Genomic DNA, 19,065 nt, shown 5'->3' on the forward strand with positions numbered 1-19,065 from the left:
TTGGGAAGATCCCCCTTAGAAGGGAAAGGCTACCCACTCCAGTATTCTGGTCTAGAGAATTCCATAGACTGTATAGCCCATGGGATTGCAAAGAGTTGGACACAACTGAGTGACTTTCATTTCAGGCCAGGGAGAGGGCATCTGAAGTGGCCCTGAAAGAGTTAGCTGCTCCAAGGAGGTGAGGGGAGGAGTCAGGTTACACAGAGGTTTTGAAACAAAGTTTCGCAAAAAAAACAAACGGAAAGTTTTTAACTTTCGTAACAAAAGTTTTGCAAAAGTTGTGGGTAGTCTGAACTTCAAAAGATTATTGTTAATTAAAGAAAACCAGTATCCCAAGGGCTTCCCAGGTGGTGCTAGTGGTAAAGAACCTGTGCCTGCCAATGCAGGTAGATGTAAGAGACGTGGGTTCGATCCCCTGGAGAAGGGCACGCAACCCAGTCCAGTATTCTTGCCTAGAGAATCCCATGGACAGAGAAGCCTGGCCGGCTGTGGTCCATAGGGATGTGAACAGTCTGACATAGCTTGCATGCATGCACAGATATCCCAACTTAAGGAATTCAGTGTGTTTCTACGCATGGGAAGACACAAGCATCTGGGCTGTCTGGAGTCATTCCTTTCACATGCATCTCCACTATCCCGGGCCAGTATCCTGTGTTCTTTTCACATCCTGAGCTCCCTTGGGCTCACCATCGGAGAGTGGCTACACTCCGATGACTGTTAGATTGCAGGTACTCTTGGCTACACTCTGATGACTGTTAGATTGCAGGTACCCTTACCTTCCTGAGTGCCCTTAGGGTTCACCAGTTCACACTGGAGGGCTACCCTGCTGAAGATGGTGACATCCTTGTCTACGGATATGGCAGGAGATACTCCGTTTCTCAGAGCATCAGTTCAGTTCAGTTCAGTTGCTCAGTCATGTCCGAATCTTTGCAACCCCATAGACCGCAGCACACCAGGCTTATAATCCCTAGGTAATATAGCCAGGCTGGTGGGTACTCCCCCCAGGCCTGCTTCTCCTTGTCCTCAAACAGTGTCAGCAGAGCTGGAGGCAGAGCCCTTCAAAGGCAGACATGACCATTTCTGAGACACCCCTGAGCCGGTGGAGGCCCTAGGGCTCCCTCACTGCCTCCTTGCCTCTGCTGGGTCAGCGGTGGGGGCTAGCCCTCCTTGCGTCCCGATCTTCTCCTGCCCTTCCCAGTGAGTAACCTCAGTGTCCTAAGAGCCAGTTCTCCCTGCCCCTGTGAAAGACTTCACAGAGCATCAGATTTGGTGACGGCTCCAGAAGTTGTGGGACCGTCCGCAGGCTCCAGTCCCGGGGATGTTTCTTTTCTGAGCAGAGGGTGAGAAACAAGAGACAGATGTTGCAATCTACAACACTCAACATCAGCCGTGTCACCGAGGAGGGGCGGGCTTGAGGGAGTAGGTGGAGGGGCAGGGGCAAAGAAAGATGGGACACCCAGACACAGAGCCAGCGGCCAGCTTCGTCAGTCCTGACTCAGGCTATGGAGCTCCCGACAGGCCGGCAGCCCTGGGAGATGAGGCAGCCCAGCCCACGTGCCTGGCCTCCGCCCCTGACTTCACTTGATAGCAAACCAGAAACTGAAACAGGGTCAGGATTCCCGGCTTGAAGTCAGAGATGAGTCACTGCTAAGAGCAACTGCAGTAGCTGAGAAAGGGACATCAGAGAGGCAGGCAGGTGAGAGTGGGGGACAGGATGGGGGCTTCCAGACTTTTCTCCGGGGCGGTGGCCAGGGGCGGTGGTGGGTGGGGGGCATCTTGTTCCCGAGGCTGCCTGGCAGGACCCGGGTGAGGCCATGGGATCGCCGAGTGAAGAGGCTGGTTGGGGTGGCAAGCAGCCAGCTTCTCTCTGTGCCAGGTGGTTGTGGCAAAGGGCAGGGCAGAAGGTGTAGGCTGCCTGGGAGGTGGCTGAGGACGCCTGGGACCTCGGCCGGCCTTTTGAATGATGGCTCTCCTGCCGCCCCGTCCAGCACATCTGAGGGTCCTGGTGGAATATGGCAAGGAGCGCGGACGTGGTAGCCATGGACTGTGAGATGGTGGGGCTGGGGCCCTTCCGGGAGAGCGGCCTGGCTCGCTGCAGCCTTGTGGACTACCACGGCTCCGTGCTGTACGACAAGTTCATCCGGCCCGAGGGCGACATCACTGACTACAGGACCCCGGTCAGTGGAATCACAGCTCGGAACATGGAGGGGGCCACCCCGTTTGCCGTGGCCAGGCTGGAGGTAAGCAAAAGGCTGGATGCCAGCCGGGCCAACACGCACACGCCCCCCACATATACACGCTCCTCTGGTGCTTCCCCTGGGTGCTGACCTGTGACCTGTAATTCCAGCCATGTCCAACTCCCCACCACCCCTGCACCAACCAGGGCGTGAGAAACCCATTGGTGTGGCCAGCGCATCCCCAAGGATCAGACATCAGACAACCTTAGGCTCACCTCTAGGAGCAGCCTTCACGGCATCTGGTCCACCTTGCTGGTCTCATGATGGGGACACCGTCCTGCCTGACGCTCCCTGCACACTGATTTGGGGGCTAGATTCCCCATTCTCTCCCCTACACTGGCTGCCTCCGGGGAGCCCGGCAGGGGAAGTGGGGATGGATGGGTTTTGGAGGCCCTTACCGGCAGGGGCCCCTCCCTGAGCCCCCGGGAGAGCTCGCTCCCAGACCCCCACAGGCCATCCGTCCTTCCAGGTGGGTGGGGCGTGCCAGAGCCTCCCAGTCCTCTTGCGCTCCAACTTGCGACACCTCCAGTTTACTTTCTGTTTCTCTGAATCACTCAGTGAAAAGGAAACTCAACCTCTCTAGAAGCGGCACCAGGGTTTAGTCATTTCTGGGAAGGTGAGCTCAGTTTGGGGAAGTTCAGGAAAAACACAAAGGCCCAGGGTTCACTTTAGTCCCACGTACTGCGCATGTGCACGCTCCCTGTGCCAGAGGAGGCCACAACAATAGCCACTGTTTCCCGAGCACTGGCTACTCACCGGAAGCTCCGCGAGTTCCATCCGGGAGCTCATTCACGCCTCACAAAGCAGCCTGCCAGGAGCGTCCCCTGCAGCTGTTAGGTCAGGGCTAAGAGGGCCAGGTTTGAATCCTGGCTTTGCCCCTTACCTGCTAAGTGACCTTGTGCAGGTTCCTTGAACACTCTGTATCCCATTTCCCCGACGGGAGTGATAACAGTAGCAATCTCACAGGATTATTGTGAGGACTGAGAAAGGGCTTGGAAAGAGTGCCTACAGAAGTATTAAAAACCGGTTAACTAGGGACTTCCCCCGGTGGTCCGGTGGTTAAGACCCTGCACTTCCGGTGTAGGGGGTGCAGGTTCAATCCCTGGTCGAGGAACAAAGATCCCACATGCTGAGTGGCATGCCCAAAACACACACACACACACACACACACACACACACACACCCCAGAATAAACCTGTTACTTGTTAGGATTCTTCCCTTGTTCACATATTACAGATGAGGAAACAGAGTGTCTGAACTAAATGTTGGTTTGCTAGGGCTGCGGAAACAAAGTACCACAAAGTGGTTTAGACAAGAGAAATGTCTGTTCTCACAGTTCTAGAGGCTAGAAGTTCCCAGCCAAGGTGTCAGAAGGCTCCTTCTGAGGAGGGAAAACCTGACCTGCGTCTCTCTCTTAGCCTCTGTTGGTTTGCTGGCCGTCTGTTTATTTGTTCATGTATTTTGGGCTGCCCTGGGTCTTCGTTGCGGTGCACAGGCTATTCTTTCTCACTGGCATGGAGCACAGGCTCTAGGCGTGCAGGCTTCAGTAGCTGCAGCGCGTTTGCTTGGTAGTTGCAGGCTCAATATTTGTGGCTTAGTTGCTCTGTGGCATGTGGAATCTTCCTTGACCAGGGATTGAACCCACATCCCCTGCATTGGCAGGCAGATTCTTATCCTGCTGGCCATCTTTGATTGTCCTTGGTCTGGAGAAATGTCACCCCAATCTCCGCCTTCATGTTCACACGGCATTCTTCCTCTGTGTATGCCCCTGTACCAGATTTCCCTTTTATAAGGATACCGGTCATATTTGTTAGGGCAGTGGTCCCCAATCTTTTTGGTATCAGGGACTGGTTTCATGGAAGACAATGTTTCCATGGGGCTGGGGGGATGGTTTCAGGATGATTCAAGCTCGGTAGGGTTTACGCTCCTCTGAGAATCTAATGCTACCGCTGATCTGAGAGGAGGCAGAGCTCAGGTGGTAATGTGAGTGATGGAGAGCGGCTGTAAATACAGGGGAGGCTTTGCTTGAGCCTCCTTTCACCTCCTGCTGTGTGGCCTGGTTCCTAACAGGCAATGCACTGGTAGTTGGGCACCCCTGTGTTACAGAACCAACATACTCCATTATGACATCATAACAATAACATCTTCCATGACCCATTTCCAAAAAGGTCACATTTTGAGATGGCTGGGGCTTTCAACAAGTGGATTTGAGGGGGAACATATTCAACCCATATCACTGAGTATCTCTTACAAGTTCAGATAAATAGAATGTAAAAGGCTCAAAACCTCTAGACCTGTGTGTCCAAGAGAGCATCATCTGTGACTAGTGAGCACGCTGAAAGTGGCTGGTCTGAACTGAGATGTAAATATAAAATATGCACTGGATTATAAAGGCCTGAATTAAAAAAAAGAACCATAAAAGGCCTCAATAATGTTTAACATGGAATATATGTTAAAATGATGTTTTGGTATGTTAGGTTAAATAAAACATGTTGAAAGTAATTTAACCTATTTCTTTTAACTTTTAAAATATGGCTGCTGATGATTTAAAATTACACACGTGGCTCACGTTATGTTTCTTTCTATTGGACAGCACTGTTCTAGAGTTGCTAACAGGATACTACGGAGCCCAGAGGAGCCCACAGTACATCAGGGTGGTTCTAGAAAGGCTGCTTGAGGCTGGTACTGTTTGCCAAAGGGGTGGGAGGATTCAGTGCCTGCAACTCAGTGTGTCATAGGGAGCCACTGAAGGTTCTTGAGCGAGAGCATGGCAGGATCAAAACCACTGTCAGGAAAACCTGAACTGGGGTGCTGGGGAGACTGGATGGGAGTGAGGAAGGAGACGACAGTAGAGAGGAGAGTCAGAGAGACTGAGGAGCAGCTGCAAGGATCTTAGTCATCGGCAGCATCCGGAGGATGGGCAAGAAGGAACGGTTAGGACCGAGAACAAGAAGGGGAGGGCAACACGGAGGAGAGGTGGGGCTGTTGGCGCCGATGGGAGGCCCAGGGCCCCTGTGTGGAGCTGCCCATACTCAGATCCCCACTGAGCAGTCAGGTGGGCGGCATGGCATCTCTTCTCCTCCTTCCCCATCCCTCCCCACCCCAAGGTGGAAGAAGGGGCAGAAGAGTCCAGAGCAGGGGAGAGGAGGCGGCAGAGAAATGTAGTTCCCTGGACGCCCTCAGGCACCGGCCTGGGAGTCAGGACAGCTCGGTCCTCATCCACACTTGGTGTTGAAATGCATTTGCTTTTCAGCAGGAGATGATGCCCTTCCGGTGTGTAACACAGAGTGCTGCCCAGAGTAGGCGCTTAATAGCCATTCAAGAGGGCTCCCCAGGTGTCTCCAGTGGCAGCGAGTCCGCCCACCAATTCGGAAGATGCAACAGACACAGGGTCAATCCCCGGGTCGGGAAGATGCCCTGGAGAAGGAAACGGCTACCCCTCCAGTATTCTTGCCTGGAAAATCCCAAGGACAGAGGAGCCTGGGGACTATAGTCCACGGGGTCGCAAAGAGTTGGACACAACTGAGCACACACACTCACACACACACACTCACAGCCGTGCCAGGAGGGAGGCGGTATTAAAGGCAGGGCAGATCTTGGAACCCACCTTGGGGTTCGCGTTTCCTGCTCGGTCACTGGCTGGTGTGACGTTTGGCAAGTTATTGTTGAGGCTTTCTGAGCCTCTGTTGTCTCTCCAGTGAAGGAGGAGCTAGTGTGTCCTCCCTGGCCTGTGAACGCTGGGTGTGGCGATGTGGTCTGTAGTTCTAAGCACAGTGCCTGGTTCAGGGTTGACTGTCACTCCATGTGCTCCGCTCCTGGAGAGGGCAGGGCAGAAACTCAAATTTTACATCCAGTCCCCTCTGCAACTTCCCCTGAGAACCACGGGCTTAGATTCTGGTCCTTGTTTTCTGCGCAGGGTAAGCTCCCTGCTTATCTCTCCTACCGGGCTGCCAGAGGAACTTCCCCAGGCCTGGCTCAGATCACAGTCCCCACTCTCATCCCCACCCCCTTGTTCAAATACCTGCAAAGGCTGCCCGTTGCCTAGAGTCCCCCTAACCCAATGTCCATGGTCCCCCAAACCCCACCTACCTACCTTTTCTGGCATCTCTCTCAGCTCAGCCATCACCCCCCAGTACTTCAGCCCCATCCCGTCCCCCTCCCGTTCCCCATTCCTTCCCCTAGAAATACTGCCATCCTGGCAGGCTCAGGCCAGGGGAGTCCTGTGTGGTGCTCTTCCTCCCTCCTTACCCTCCCCACTCCCCACTCTATCCACGTGGGAGTCTCACCCTCCTTGCTATAGCCTGCACACTTGGCATGCAGGATCTCAATTCCCCTACCAGGGATCAAACCCGTGCCCCTGCAGTAGAATTGCAGAGTCCTGACCCCTGGACCGCCAGGGAAGTCCCAGAGACAGCATGCTTTAGAGCTTGCCCACCCCCCACATGGGTCTGCCTAGCTCTGCAGCTCCTGCAGGGTATCTTATCTACCCCAGGTTGGAGACTGTGCTTTGAACATAACAGGTGCCCTGAAATGTTTGTGGGACTGGAGTTGAACTGATTTTCAGGAGTCCTGGGGCTTACCAGGTGGCACTAGTGGTAAAGAACTCGCTTGCCAACGTAGGAGAGAGACCTAAGAGACGCAGGTTCAGTCCCTGGGTTGGGAGGAAGATTCCCCAGAGGAGGGCATGGCACCCCACTTCAGTATTCTTGCCTAGTGGGCTGCAGTCCATGGGGTCACAAAGAGTTGGACACGACTGAGGTGATTTAACATGCACAGGAGTCCTGGCAGCTGCGTGGACCAGAACTGCCTCTGCCTTCATGCTGGCCTTTGCTGTCAAGATGCAGTAATACATGCAGGGGGCAGGGAGCAAGCACAGCGTCTTCAGACTTGGCTGGACGTGGGTCCAGTCCCAGCTCTGCCTCCTGATTGCCCCATGTCCTCTGGCTTGTTGCCAAACCTCTCTGTGACATAGGGGTGATGTGAGAAAGTAGCACAGGTGTATCCACCAAGGTGTCCAGGCCCTGTTCTAAGTGCTTTCAACACACCACTACCTTTACTCCCCACCACAGCCTGGAAGGTAGTCTCATCACTCCGTTTTATAGATGAGCAAACTAAGACACAAGGCTGAGCAGACTGTCCAAGGAAGGGGAGGAGCAAAGACTCAAATTCTGTCCCTGGGACTTCCTCTGCGATGTTCCAATCCTGTGATCAGGGTGTGAATCCTGTGGATTCACTGAACTGTGAATGCTAAGATCCTGATGGTATTTTTCAGTCATCAAGTCGTGTTCGACTCTTTGTGACCCCATGGACTGCAGGTCGCCTGGCTTCCCTTGTCCCTCACTATCTCCAGGAGTTTGCCCAAGTTCATGTCCACTGAATCGATGTTGGCATCCAACCATCTCATCCTCTGTTGCCCTCTTTTCCTTCTACCTTCAATCTTTCCCAGCATGAGGGTCTTTTCCAATGAGTCGTCTGTTCGCATCAGGTGGCCAAAGTATTGGAGCTTCAGCTTCAGCATCAGTCCTTCCAGTGAGTATTCAGGGTTGATTTCCTTTAGAATTGACTGGTTTGATCTCCTTGCAGTCTAGGGGACTCTCAAGAGTCTTCTCTGTGCCTGGTGTACACACAGTGTCAGTGCAGCATGAGAGTAAAGCTGAGGGATGAGGCAACTGCCATCATTTTCTTTTTGTTTTAAGATATATATATATATTTATTTATTTAAATTTTTTATTTATTTATTTTTGTCTGTGCTGGATATTTACTGTTGCAAGGGTTTTTCTCCAGTTGTGGCGAGCGGGGTTACCCTTTAGTTGCAGTGCACGGGGTGGGCTCTAGGGTAAGACGGCTTCCGTAGTAGCAGCTCCCGGCCTCCAGCGCGCAGTCTCAATAGATGTGGTGTATGGGCTTAGTTGCTCTGCTGCCTGTGAGATCTTCCCGGATTAGGGATTAAACCTGTCTCCCCTGCACTAGTAGGCAGATTCTTCACCACGGAATCACCAGAGAAGCCCCGTCGTTTGTTTTCATGAACTCAGACATCGAGACACATTGACCCCACTAGTCATCCTCAGTATTTTAATCCCAAAGCCCAGGCTCATAGAACCCGAGATGTATAGGGGGACTCGCCAAAGGGCAGAAGTCTATTAGCCATTTATCAGACCCACAAGGCCAGGTGACACCTCTCAGGTGAGTTGAGGTTTCTTGCAGGCATTTTCCAAAGGCGGCTCACCAACCTGTCTCTTCCTCCCACGGGAATGGCGAGTGGACCAGGCTAGCAGTGAGCCATCGACCAGGTCGTAGAAGCCAGGCAGGCTCTGAGGAGCCGCTAAGCCCGCTAGCCCACCTGGGACACCCAGGAGCAATGTGGCCGCAAGGCACTGAAGCTTCGAGGGGACCTCCCGCACCCTGTTCTCTTTTTTAGTTTTTGTAATGGTGTTATATTGCTTTTATTTATCTTAAATATTTGTTTACTTGACTGTGTTGGGTCATCATTGCTGCACTCAGGATCTTTGCTGTCACATGTGGTATTTTTTTTGAAGGGGCACACAGGCTCTAGAGCATTCGGGGTCTGTAGTGGAGGTTGTCTGGGCTCAGTGGTTGTGGGATGTGGGCTTGGTAGCCTTGCAGCATTTGGGAGCTTAGTTCCCTGACCAGGGATCGAACCCATGTCCCCTGCATTGGAAGGCAGACTCTTAACCACTGAACCACCAGGGAAGTTCCAACACTGCTTTTATAATGCAAGGTAATTGCCTTGTTATCTTCTGACACCTGAAGGTCTGACTGTCATCTAACACAGTGGTTCTCAGTGCACCGTGATTCTGCCCCCAAGGGGACATTTTTAGCAACATCTGGAGGCATTTCTGATTGTCGTAAGTGAGGCGGGGAAGGCTGTCACTGATATCCAATGGCTTGAGGCTAGAGATGGTGTTAGACATCCTACAACGCACAGAACACACACTCACAACAAAGCAGTATCGGGTCCCAAATGTTAGTAGTTCCAAGCTTGAGAACCCTGGTCTGCAGAGAGCCCCATAAGCCAGGCTGTCAGCACAGGAGGGAACCTGTGAGGAGACCGAAGTCCAGAGAGGGGCAGTGACTTGCTAAGGACACACAGCAGGCTGGGCTACAACTCAGTGCCCAGATTCAGAGCTCTCACCTGACAGGTCAATGCTCTTTTTTTTTTAAAAAAAAATTTATTTATTTGGCTGCCTTGGCTCTGAGTCGAGACACACGGACTCTTCATTGTGGTGCATGGACGTCTCTCTGGTTCTGGCTCGCAGGCTTGGTTGCCCCTTAGCACGTGGAATCTTAGCTGCCCAACCAGGGATGGAACCCACGTTCCCTGCACTAGAAGGCAGATTCTTAACCACTGGACCAACAGGGAAGCCCCTCAACACTCTTTTAACTCATGTTTTAATCTAATGATGATGGTCAATAACTGGTAACTCACTTTTAAAAAACCCCTAAGTTTTCTATTTATTTGTCTTATTTCTGGTTGCGCTGCGTCTTCGTCGCTGTGTGTGGGCCTCTCGCTGCAGTGGCTTCTCTTGTGGAGCGCAGGCTCTAGGCGTGGGGGCTCAGTATGGCGCGTGGGCTTAGATGCTCCACGGCATGTAGGATCTTCCTGCAGCAAGGATTGAACCGGTGTCCCCTGCATTGGCAGGCAGATTCTTATCTACTGCACCACCAGGGAAAGTCCGTGACATACTTTTGTAAATAAATGCTCTTCTGATGTTAACCTGGTATAGTGAGTAGCATCCACCCCGTGACGGGTTGGAGAATGAGTTGGAGAATGAGAATGAGTTCACACATAGAGAAACTGAACCTTGTGAGTCATCATAGTTTAGGTGGGAAACAGAAAGAAAGGAAGCCACGGTGGCTTGTGAGCAGGGAGTGATTTCAGCTGTACCAGTGACATAGCCCTTGCCTGGGTCAAGGACCCTGTTGGGGTCCCCACACCTGGAATGTCTTTCTGGGGCTCAGCCAGGTGAAGGAGGACAACTTTGTCATCCAGGTTTTCCATGGGTTAAGCAGCCTTGTAAGAAGCAGACCCAAGCTAGGGGCCAGGACACCTGGAGAGCCTGGCAGGGGACAGGAGGAAAGAGGGGGTCCAGGGCCACTCCTGACGATGAGAGTAGGGGACCTCCACAAGGGCAGCATTCTTCAGAGTGCCTTATGATCACCTCTCCTGGCCCCAGGCATGAATGCACGGACAGATAGAAAGACGGATGCATGATGGGAGCAGCGGGCTCTGAGGGGCTGGACAGACATCAGAGCTGGCATTTCCAAACTTGGCAGATGGGAGGAATACCCTGGAACATTTGCTAATGCCCCTTCCTGGTGATGATGCTTCAGCCGGTCTGGAGTAGGGCCCTGCCCTACTTGTCTTGTCTTTTAACAAGGGCCCCCGGTGATTTTTTGATCAGGCCCATCTGGGAAATACTTGGACTAGAGGGGAAACACAGTGGAAAGAGGATGCAGGCAGATTCCTGCTCCTGGGCCTGTCATTCCCCTAATGAGTGGCATGGTGCACACCACCCAGCACCCCCTGTCCCTGTGGGTAAGATGCTATGATAATCCCCACCTTATAGGACCCATATTCTGGAATCAGAAATCTTTACTGAGGGCTGTCATGGGTTCAGCAGTGGAAATTATTAATTAATTAATTATTTCTGTTATATGATATTTTATTTCGGGTTATTACATCACTGTTTTTTTTTTTTAAGTTTTTATTTTGCATTGTTCAGTTCAGTTCAGTCACTCAGTTGTGTCCATCTCTTTGCGACCCCATGAACTGCAGCACTTCACTCCAGGCCTCCCTGTCTATCACCAACTCCCAGAGTTTATCCAAACTCATGTCCACTGAGTCAGTGATGCCATCCAACCATCCCATCCTCTGTTGTCCCCTTCTCCTGCCTTCAGTCTTTCCCAGCTTCAGAGTCTTTTCAAATGAGTAGCTCTTCGCATCAGGTGGCCAAAGTATTGGAGTTTCAGCTTCAACATCAGTCCTACCAATGAACACTCAGGATTGATCTCCTTTAGGATGGACTGGTTGGATTTCCTTGCAGTCCAAGGGGCTCTCAAGAGTCTTCTCCAACACCACAGTTCAAAAGCATCACTTCTTCGGCACTCAGCTTCCTTTATAGTCCAACTCTCACATCCATACATGACCACTGGAAAAACCATAGCCTTGACTAGACGGACCTTTGTTGGCAAAGTAATGTCTCTGCTTTTCAATATGCTATCTAGGTTGGTCATAACTTTCCTTCCAAGGAGTAAGCGTCTTTTAATTTCATGGCTGCAGTCACCATCTGCAGTGATTTTGGAGCCCCCCAAAATAAAGTCTGACACTGTTTCCACTGTTTCCCCATCTATTTGCCATGAAGTGATGGGACCGGATACCATGATCTTCGTTTTCTGAATGTTGAGCTTTAAGCCAACTTTTTCACACTCCTCTTTCACTTTCATCAAGAGGCTTTTTAGTTCTTCACTTTCTATAATAAGAGTGGTGTCATCTGCATATCTGAGGTTATTGATATTTCTCCCATTAATCTTCATTCCAGCTTGTGGTTCATCCAGCCCAGCGTTTTTCATGATGAACTCTGTGTATAAGTTAAATAAGCAGGGTGACAATATACAGCCTTGATGTACTCCTTTTCCTATTTGGAACCAGTCCGTTGTTCCATGTCCACTTCTAACTGTTGCTTTCTGATCTGCATACAGATTTCTCAAGAGGCAGGTCAGGTGGTCTGGTATTCCCATCTCTCTCAGAATTTCCCACAGATTTTATATTGGGGTATAGCCAATTAATGGGACTTCCCCAGCGGCTCAGTTGGTGAAGAATCCACCTGTAATGCAGGAGACCTGGGTTTGATCCCTGGGTAGGGAAGATCTCCTGGAAGAGGGCATGGCAACGCACTCTAGTACTCTTGCCTGGAGAATCCCATGGACTGAAGTGCCTGGCAGGCTACAGTCCATAGGGTCACAAAGAGTCAGACACGGCTGAGCACACACATAGCCAATTAACAAACAATGTTGTGACAGTTTCAGGTGAGCAGTGAAGGGCCTCAGCCATACACATGTGTGTGTGCACTCAGCCGCTCAGTCATGTCTGATTCTCTGCGACCTTATAGACCGTGGCCCTCCAGGTGCCTCTGTCTATGGAATTTTCTAGGCAAGAATACTGGCATGGGTTGCCATTTCCTCATCCAGGGGACCTTCTAAACCCAAGGATGGAAAATGCATCTCTTGTGTCTCCTTGCAGATTCTTTACCACTGAGCCACCTGGGGCTAGGAAGCCCTAGCCATTCATATATCTATTCTATTGCCCAAACAGAAATTATTAAGTTCAACTCTGAAATTAATAATGCTAACACAATCCCTAGATTCTCAACAGATGGTGATAATAACAACTGTAATGATAGTGACAAGTTCAGGCAGGTCTGGACACGGCATCTCAGCAGTCAACTCACCTGCTGTGTGACCTGGGCAAGCCTCTTACCCTCTCTGATCCTCAGCCCTCTCCACTGTAAAATGCCATTAAGAACACTCTTGTTGTGAGGCCTCATGATGAGGTGTGGAAAGTACCTGACCCAAAGCCAGGCAATGAGAACGGGTGGATGAATGTCCCTTTCCCCCACCCCCTCCAGTTCTTTCCAGGAACCTGAGCCTCCACCCAGTGCATAGGACACATTTGCCTCATGATACTGATTCAGGGCAGGTCGGCAGCCAGCAGCTCACACAGCCCGGAGGCCCTGCCAGCCCACCTCCACACCACCCTGGATTTCCCTCTGCCTCGCCTCAAAAAGTCCGTGGAGCTCACCTCTCCAGGCTCTCCCTTTTCAAAGAGGGAAACTGAAACCCAGAGATGGTCCTTGACCTCCCTGAGACCACACAGCAAGTCCCAGAATCTTTGTCGTGAAGAGTTGACATCTCTCTGCTGAAGAGACAGGTCTCCTCCTTTTCCTGCCTCTTCATCCTTCTACTTCTTGTCCACTTCATGATGAGTTTCATGGTCCTGAATGTAACCATGCCCGCCCCCCCGTGGGGACCCTCAGGAAGTGATGAATTTCCCGGGAATACATCCCACGATGACTTGGCCCTCTTAGCCTGGGATCAGCTACTGCGGTTGACTCTGGGATGTCACAGCCCCCTCAGGGCTTCTGTGAACTAGATCTGAGTCATCTCCTAGACAAGAAAACAGGCCCACTGTTCAGAAGCATAAAAGATGTCAGCAAGGAAAGGTATGTGACCCCCAGCTGCCCAGCACAGCCACATCCCCTGGCCCTGGGCCTCGACCCTTCCCCTGCGTGCTGCCCTAGCCCTTTCCTTCACATGAAGCATTCTCCTCCAGCCTCTGCTCAGAGGTTGTGTGCCCTCATCGCTCAGGAGGCCCCCAGACCTCCAGCATCCGCACCACCTGTTAGAAAGGCAGAATCCCCCAGTCGAAGCCAGATTTTGGTAAGGTTGACTAGCTGATCCCTAAGCCCAAGTGTGACAAGCACTGATGTCTCTCAGGAGTGGCCCAGCTTCATTCTTGGAGCTTTTTCTCCAGTCCCTAGGTTGGGCAGGGGTCTGTCTGGAGGAAGTGTTAGTTGCTCAGTTGTATCTGACTCTGTGTGATCCCATGGATTGTCTCCTTTATCCAGGGGATTCTCCCAGGCAAGAATACTGAAACGGGTTGCCATTCCCTTCTCCAGGGGATCTTCCCAACCCAAGGATCAAACCCAGGTCTCCTCATTGCAGGCAGACTCTTTACCGCCTGAGCCACCATTCCCAGCAAAACCTCAGTAATGGAGGGGCTGATGGTGGGATGGACCCACCCTGTCTCCAGTGCTGTGACTGTGGACAGGTCCCCTCACTTTTAAAAAAATTTACTTATTTGCCTGCATCATGTCTTAGTTGCGGCATGCAGGATTTTTGTTGCAGCATCCAGGATCTATCCTTGAAGTGGGTGGTCTCTGCAGTTGACACATGCTGGCTTATTTGCTCCATAGTGTGTGAGGTCTCAGCTCCCCAGCCAGGGATCGAACCCACATCCCCTGCATTGCAAGGTGGACTCTTCACTGGACTGCCAGGAAGTCACTTCTGGGAGACTCGGCTTCTCTTCTGCAAAGTGGCCACAAGGGGGAGCAAGTCAAAGGTCCCACTTGATGTCTGCGGAAGCAGCTAGAAGCAGAAGCAAGACACTGGAGGGTGTTAGCCACCTAGAGGTTCCTTCCTGGGCACAGAGGAAGAGATGAAGGCTGCTGAAGAGCTATCCAAGGTGGGCCTGAGATGGCTATGAGCTGCTGCCCAGACGGCACCTAGGACAGCTTGCCCCAAGCACTCCCCCAACCCTGTCCTCCTCAGGGGCAGCCAAGAGAAGGAAAGGTGACGCCTCTGTGTGGCCAGTGACTGAGGCTGTCCGTTTGGCCACCGTGGGAAAGGGGGTGAGAACAGAAGCAAGAGGGGTGGCCTGGGCGCATGGGCAGGGCACTGGGCTGGGGCACATCCAGGTCGCCCCCTGTAGCTTGCCTGGGGGGCTGGCAGAGGCTGGGAGCAGGAGGCTCTTCCATATAACATGGTATGACCAGCAGGCACTGGAGCCATGCCCGCTGGCTTTGAGGGCTGGTCCTGCCATGAACTACCTGTGTGACTGTCCCAGTTATCGAATGATGCTTAGCAAGTCACCCCAAAACCAAGTGCTCTAAACAATGTCAGTATTTATGTCACCCACGCATCTGCAATCTGGGCAGGGCTTGGACAGGGACAGCTGATCGGCTGAGGCACCTGGCCGGCCCGGGGTTGGAATCACGGGATGGATCGCTCACCCACCTGTCGTGTGGCTGGGGCTCCTTGGGCACAACTCCATAACTCAGGGTGGTTTCCGCAGCATGGTGGTTTCAGGGTGACTCAGGGATCCTGGGACACTGGCTCCATCGACCGGTGAGACATCAGACAGATCGTCTCATATTCAAGGTGAAGGGAATCAGATGGCATGTTTCCTTTTCTTTTAAAAATTTGACTTATTTTTGGCCGAGCTGGATCTTCTTCATTCCTGCATCCCGAGTGGGCTTTCTCTAGTTGCGATGAGCAGGGGCTACTCTGTGTTTGTGGTGCACAGGCTTCCCTTGTTGCAGATCATGGGCTCTACACTCAGGCTTCAGCAGCTGTGGGATCTTCCCAGACCAGGGATTGAACCCATGCCTGCTGCATTGGCAGGCGGATCCTTAATGGCTAGACTACCAAGGAAGTCCTAGGCTCTGTCTGTTCTGAGAGGAGTGTCAAGGAATCTGCAAATATTTAAAAATCATCAGAATCACCTTGAGTAAATTACTCTACTTCTTGATAGTTCAGTGGTTTTCTACTGCAAAATTCAGTTAAACACAGCCCTCCCTCATAGCTGTACTGGTTTTCTACAGCTGTTATAACAAAACCATAGACTGGGTGGTTTAAAATAATGCAGATTTATCATCTTACGGTTCTGTGGTTCAGAAACCCAATGGGGTCTCATTCCTCTGAGACTTAAGTGTCCACAGGGCTGTATTAATTTCTGGAGCCTCCGATGTGTGTTAGGTGCTCAGTCACGTCCGACTCTTAGTGACCATGTAGACTGTAGCCCACCAGGATCCTCTGTCCATGGACTTCTCCTGGCAAGGATACTGGAGTGGGTAGCCATTATCTTCTCCAGGGGATCTTGCTGACCCAGGGCTCGAACCTGGGTCTCCTGCATTGTGGGTAGATTCTTTACCCTGTGAGCCACCAGGGAAACCCCAGAGGAGGCCTGGTGAAGGATTCGTTTCCTTGTCCTTCCCAGCTCCTAGCTTCTTGTGTTCCTGACTCTCAGCCTCTTCCTCCACTTCCACAGCCAGAGACAGACCGTCAAGTTCTCAAGTCAGATCTCTCGGACCTTCACATAGAAGGACCTTGTGATTATGCTGGGCCCCTCTGAATCATCCAAAAACTCTCCGTAGTTTTACTTTTGGTTGCTCTGGGTCTTTGTTGCTGCATGTGGGCTTTCTCTTAGTACCTGGACTAGGGATCAAACCCGTGTCCCCTGCATTTGGCAGCTGAATTCTTAACCCCTGGACTACCAGAGAAGTCTCAGAAACTGCCCGTCTTTTAAGGTCATCTGATTAGCAACCTGAAGTTCATTTGCAGCTTTAATTTCCCTTTGCCATGTAACATGTTTACAGGTCCCAGGGATTAGGAAGTGGGCATCTCTGGGAGGTTATTATCCCACCTGCCACAAGAGGGTTGTTGAAAGGATTAAATAACATAATGTATGTGATGAACATCAGCGAGTGCCTGGCTCATGGGAAAACTGTTAGTCACTTACTTTTGTTCCACTCTTTGTGACCCCACGGACTGTAGCCTCCCAGGCTCCTCTGTCCATGAGATTCTCCAGGCAAGAAAAGTAGAGTGGGTTGCCATTCTCTTCTCCAGGCGATCTTCCCAACCCAGGGATTGAACCCGTCTCCTATATTAGCAGGCAGAGAGATTCTTTACCTGAACCACCAGGGAAACCCCCAAGGCAACCACCAGAGAAGCTGGGATAGGCCTTAGGGCAGAACTAAACTGTTGAAGGTGATGAAGGGCCTGCTCCAGCCTCTTTTTCTCCCTGATAGATATGTCCCAAGCCCAGAGAGGGATGGTGGTTTGCTCATGCTCACACAGCAAGTCTAGGAGGGGCTGCTCCGGGCCAGCCCCCTTGATGGCACCGCGTTGTCCTAGACCCACCTGGAAGGGCCCTGGGTGACGTGTGAGGCCTGTGTCTTTTCCGCCAGATCCTGCAGGTGCTGAAGGGCAAGCTGGTGGTGGGCCACGACCTGAAGCACGACTTCAAGGTGCTGAAGGAGAACATGGGCAGCTACGCCATCTACGACACGGCCGCCGACCGGCAGCTGTGGCGCGAGGCCGGCCTGCAGTACTGCCGGCGGGTCTCCCTGCGCGTGCTGAGCCAGCGCCTCCTCGGGCGGCGCATCCAGGTGAGGGCCACCCCGTTACCTGGCGGGGGTGGGGGGCTGGCCTTCCCTGCAGGACTCTAAAGTCCCCCAGTGCCTCCAGAGCACATATGTGGCCCCAGAGATGCTCTGCTCACCCCAACTTCCCCATGTAGTCCTGAGAGGCTATGTGCTCTGAGAAGGTGCAGGCTTCTTGTCTGGCAGGCACCGCATCTATCTGAGCGCTGACCCGGGAAGCCTGTAGGGTGAGGCCGAGGGCCAGGGAAGGGAAGGCAGCCCATCAAGGTGATTTAGGGTGTTTTCAGGTAGGCCCGTTTCCCTGTGGGTAACTGAGGCTTCATCCTCCAGCCCACCTCGGGAAACTGTGTATAGCGCAGACCTCGGGTGTCCCCACGGAGCCGCACCGATTACACACAGCGCCCATCAGGCCACGGCTGATAGTGCTCTCGGGGCCCCAAATCTGAGCCCCAGGCGGGGGCAGGCGTGTGCTGGGAGCTCACCAGGGTGGAAGGGCCCAGGGAGGCTGGCTGGACACTAGGAGCTGCGGCCACTTGGGCTCAGCGGATGTTTAAGAAGCACCTGCTTAGGGCCAGGCTGGACCAGAGGCTGAGGACCTGGGTGAGCAAGGTCCCGCTGGCCCTTGAGAAACCTTTGGTTGAAGGGAGAGAGGCCCATGTCCTGTCCATCAACACATCTGAGCGGGGAGGGCAGGTGTCCTAAGCAGGGATGGAGGACAGGGTCAGGCAGGACACCAAGTCTGAGCGGAGGGTGCAGGTGTGTCTTAGTGGAGGAGGCAGGAGAGAGGGTCCTGGGGAGGGGAGAGCCTGAGCCCCAGTCTGCGGAATTGGGGGGCAGCTTGTCTGCGGAGCAGGAATGTGCAGGAGGCAGGGGACGGGCGTGAGTTTGGGCCCCTCTGCAGGGCTTGCGGCACCAGGGACCAAGGACAGAGTGTCAGCTCCTGGCCTCACTGAAGAGCCCTGTTCTCAACGTGCTGAGCAAGGAGCACTCTGGAAACATCTGTGTCCATGTTCCCGAGCCCTGGGCTCCTGTGAGAACTGCTTGAAGCCTGGCCTGCTCCAGCCACCAGCTGAGCCTGTGTATCAGGGGCTATGGAGACTCACCCTGACCCGCTTCAGCCCTGACCTCAGGCTGTCAGCAGGGAAGGCCCGGGTCCCATGGCGCCTGGATTCATCCCCTGTCCCCTCTCTGTCCTGTGTCTGCAGGACAGTGTGCTGGGCCACAGCTCGGTGGAGGATGCCAGGGCAGCCATGGAGCTCTACCGCATCTCCAGGAGAATTCGAGAGCAGTGAGGGCTGCCCGCCTGGTGGAGTCTAGCCCCTCCCCGAGGACAAGAGGCCTTCTGTCTCTTCGGAACAAAACCTCTGTCGCTTTTGTAAAATACATTTTTAGCAATAAAATAGCTCTATATTTTCTCCATTCCCTTGGATCCTCCTCTTTTTCTTTCTTCTCTCTGAGCCGGGCATTGGTGGATCCCACCTGGCACTTGAGAGGGCAGCGAGCATGAACTGGGATGGGGGCTCAAGTGTTCCCGTCACTTAAGGGATGTGTGTTAAGGAGTGTCAGTTTCCTGAACGTCTCGAGTCTACGAGTCTGAGAAGAAGTCCATGTGACAATTAACACAATTAATTACCTCCACCTGCCTTCTAGCTGCATTTATGCCCAGAAAGGGGAACTGTTTCCTGAGGATAATACCCAGGTCCAACGTTGTGCAGTAAAATAATCTGCAGAGTTGTTATTTTAATCCCTGACTGGGTCCCTCTTCAGCTTCACTGAACCAGAATCCCTGGATGTGGGGGTTGGGGTGGGGCGTGGGGGTGAGGTAGGTACCTGTTAGTATTTTGACCTCCAGAGGTGATCCTGATGCG

At 52.6% G+C, this 19,065-nt stretch overlaps 1 protein-coding gene across 2 annotated transcripts; it reads left to right on the top strand.

The window, feature by feature from the left end:
• Positions 1 to 1,573: 1,573 nt before the first annotated feature.
• ISG20 (interferon stimulated exonuclease gene 20) lies at positions 1,574 to 18,606 on the top strand. Of its 2 annotated transcripts, none has more exons than XM_052660005.1 (4): positions 1,574 to 1,696; positions 1,989 to 2,240; positions 17,003 to 17,203; positions 18,403 to 18,606. In XM_052660005.1, the coding sequence occupies exons 2-4, from the start codon at positions 2,013 to 2,015 to the stop codon at positions 18,487 to 18,489; spliced, it is 516 nt and encodes a 171-aa protein (XP_052515965.1). In that variant the 5' UTR covers positions 1,574 to 1,696; positions 1,989 to 2,012; the 3' UTR covers positions 18,490 to 18,606. The 2 variants fall into 2 exon arrangements, with proteins under 2 accessions (XP_052515965.1, XP_052515966.1); XM_052660006.1 differs by having other exon boundaries at positions 1,671 to 1,696; positions 1,877 to 2,240.
• The last annotated feature ends 459 nt before the right edge of the window (positions 18,607 to 19,065 follow it).

Source organism: Budorcas taxicolor, chromosome 21, assembly GCF_023091745.1.
Source record: "Budorcas taxicolor isolate Tak-1 chromosome 21, Takin1.1, whole genome shotgun sequence".
Taxonomy (NCBI): Eukaryota; Metazoa; Chordata; class Mammalia; order Artiodactyla; family Bovidae; genus Budorcas; species Budorcas taxicolor.

What these genes read in the sequence shown, in the direction of transcription:
- ISG20 (XM_052660005.1), top strand. Translation starts at nt 2,013, where the DNA reads ATGGCAAGGAGCGCGGACGTGGTAGCCATGGACTGTGAGATGGTGGGG. An exon ending in TTGCCGTGGCCAGGCTGGAG is followed by an intron (nt 2,241 to 17,002) that starts GTAAGCAAAAGG and finishes CTTTTCCGCCAG; the next exon opens with ATCCTGCAGGTGCTGAAGGG. An exon ending in TCCTCGGGCGGCGCATCCAG is followed by an intron (nt 17,204 to 18,402) that starts GTGAGGGCCACC and finishes CTGTGTCTGCAG; the next exon opens with GACAGTGTGCTGGGCCACAG.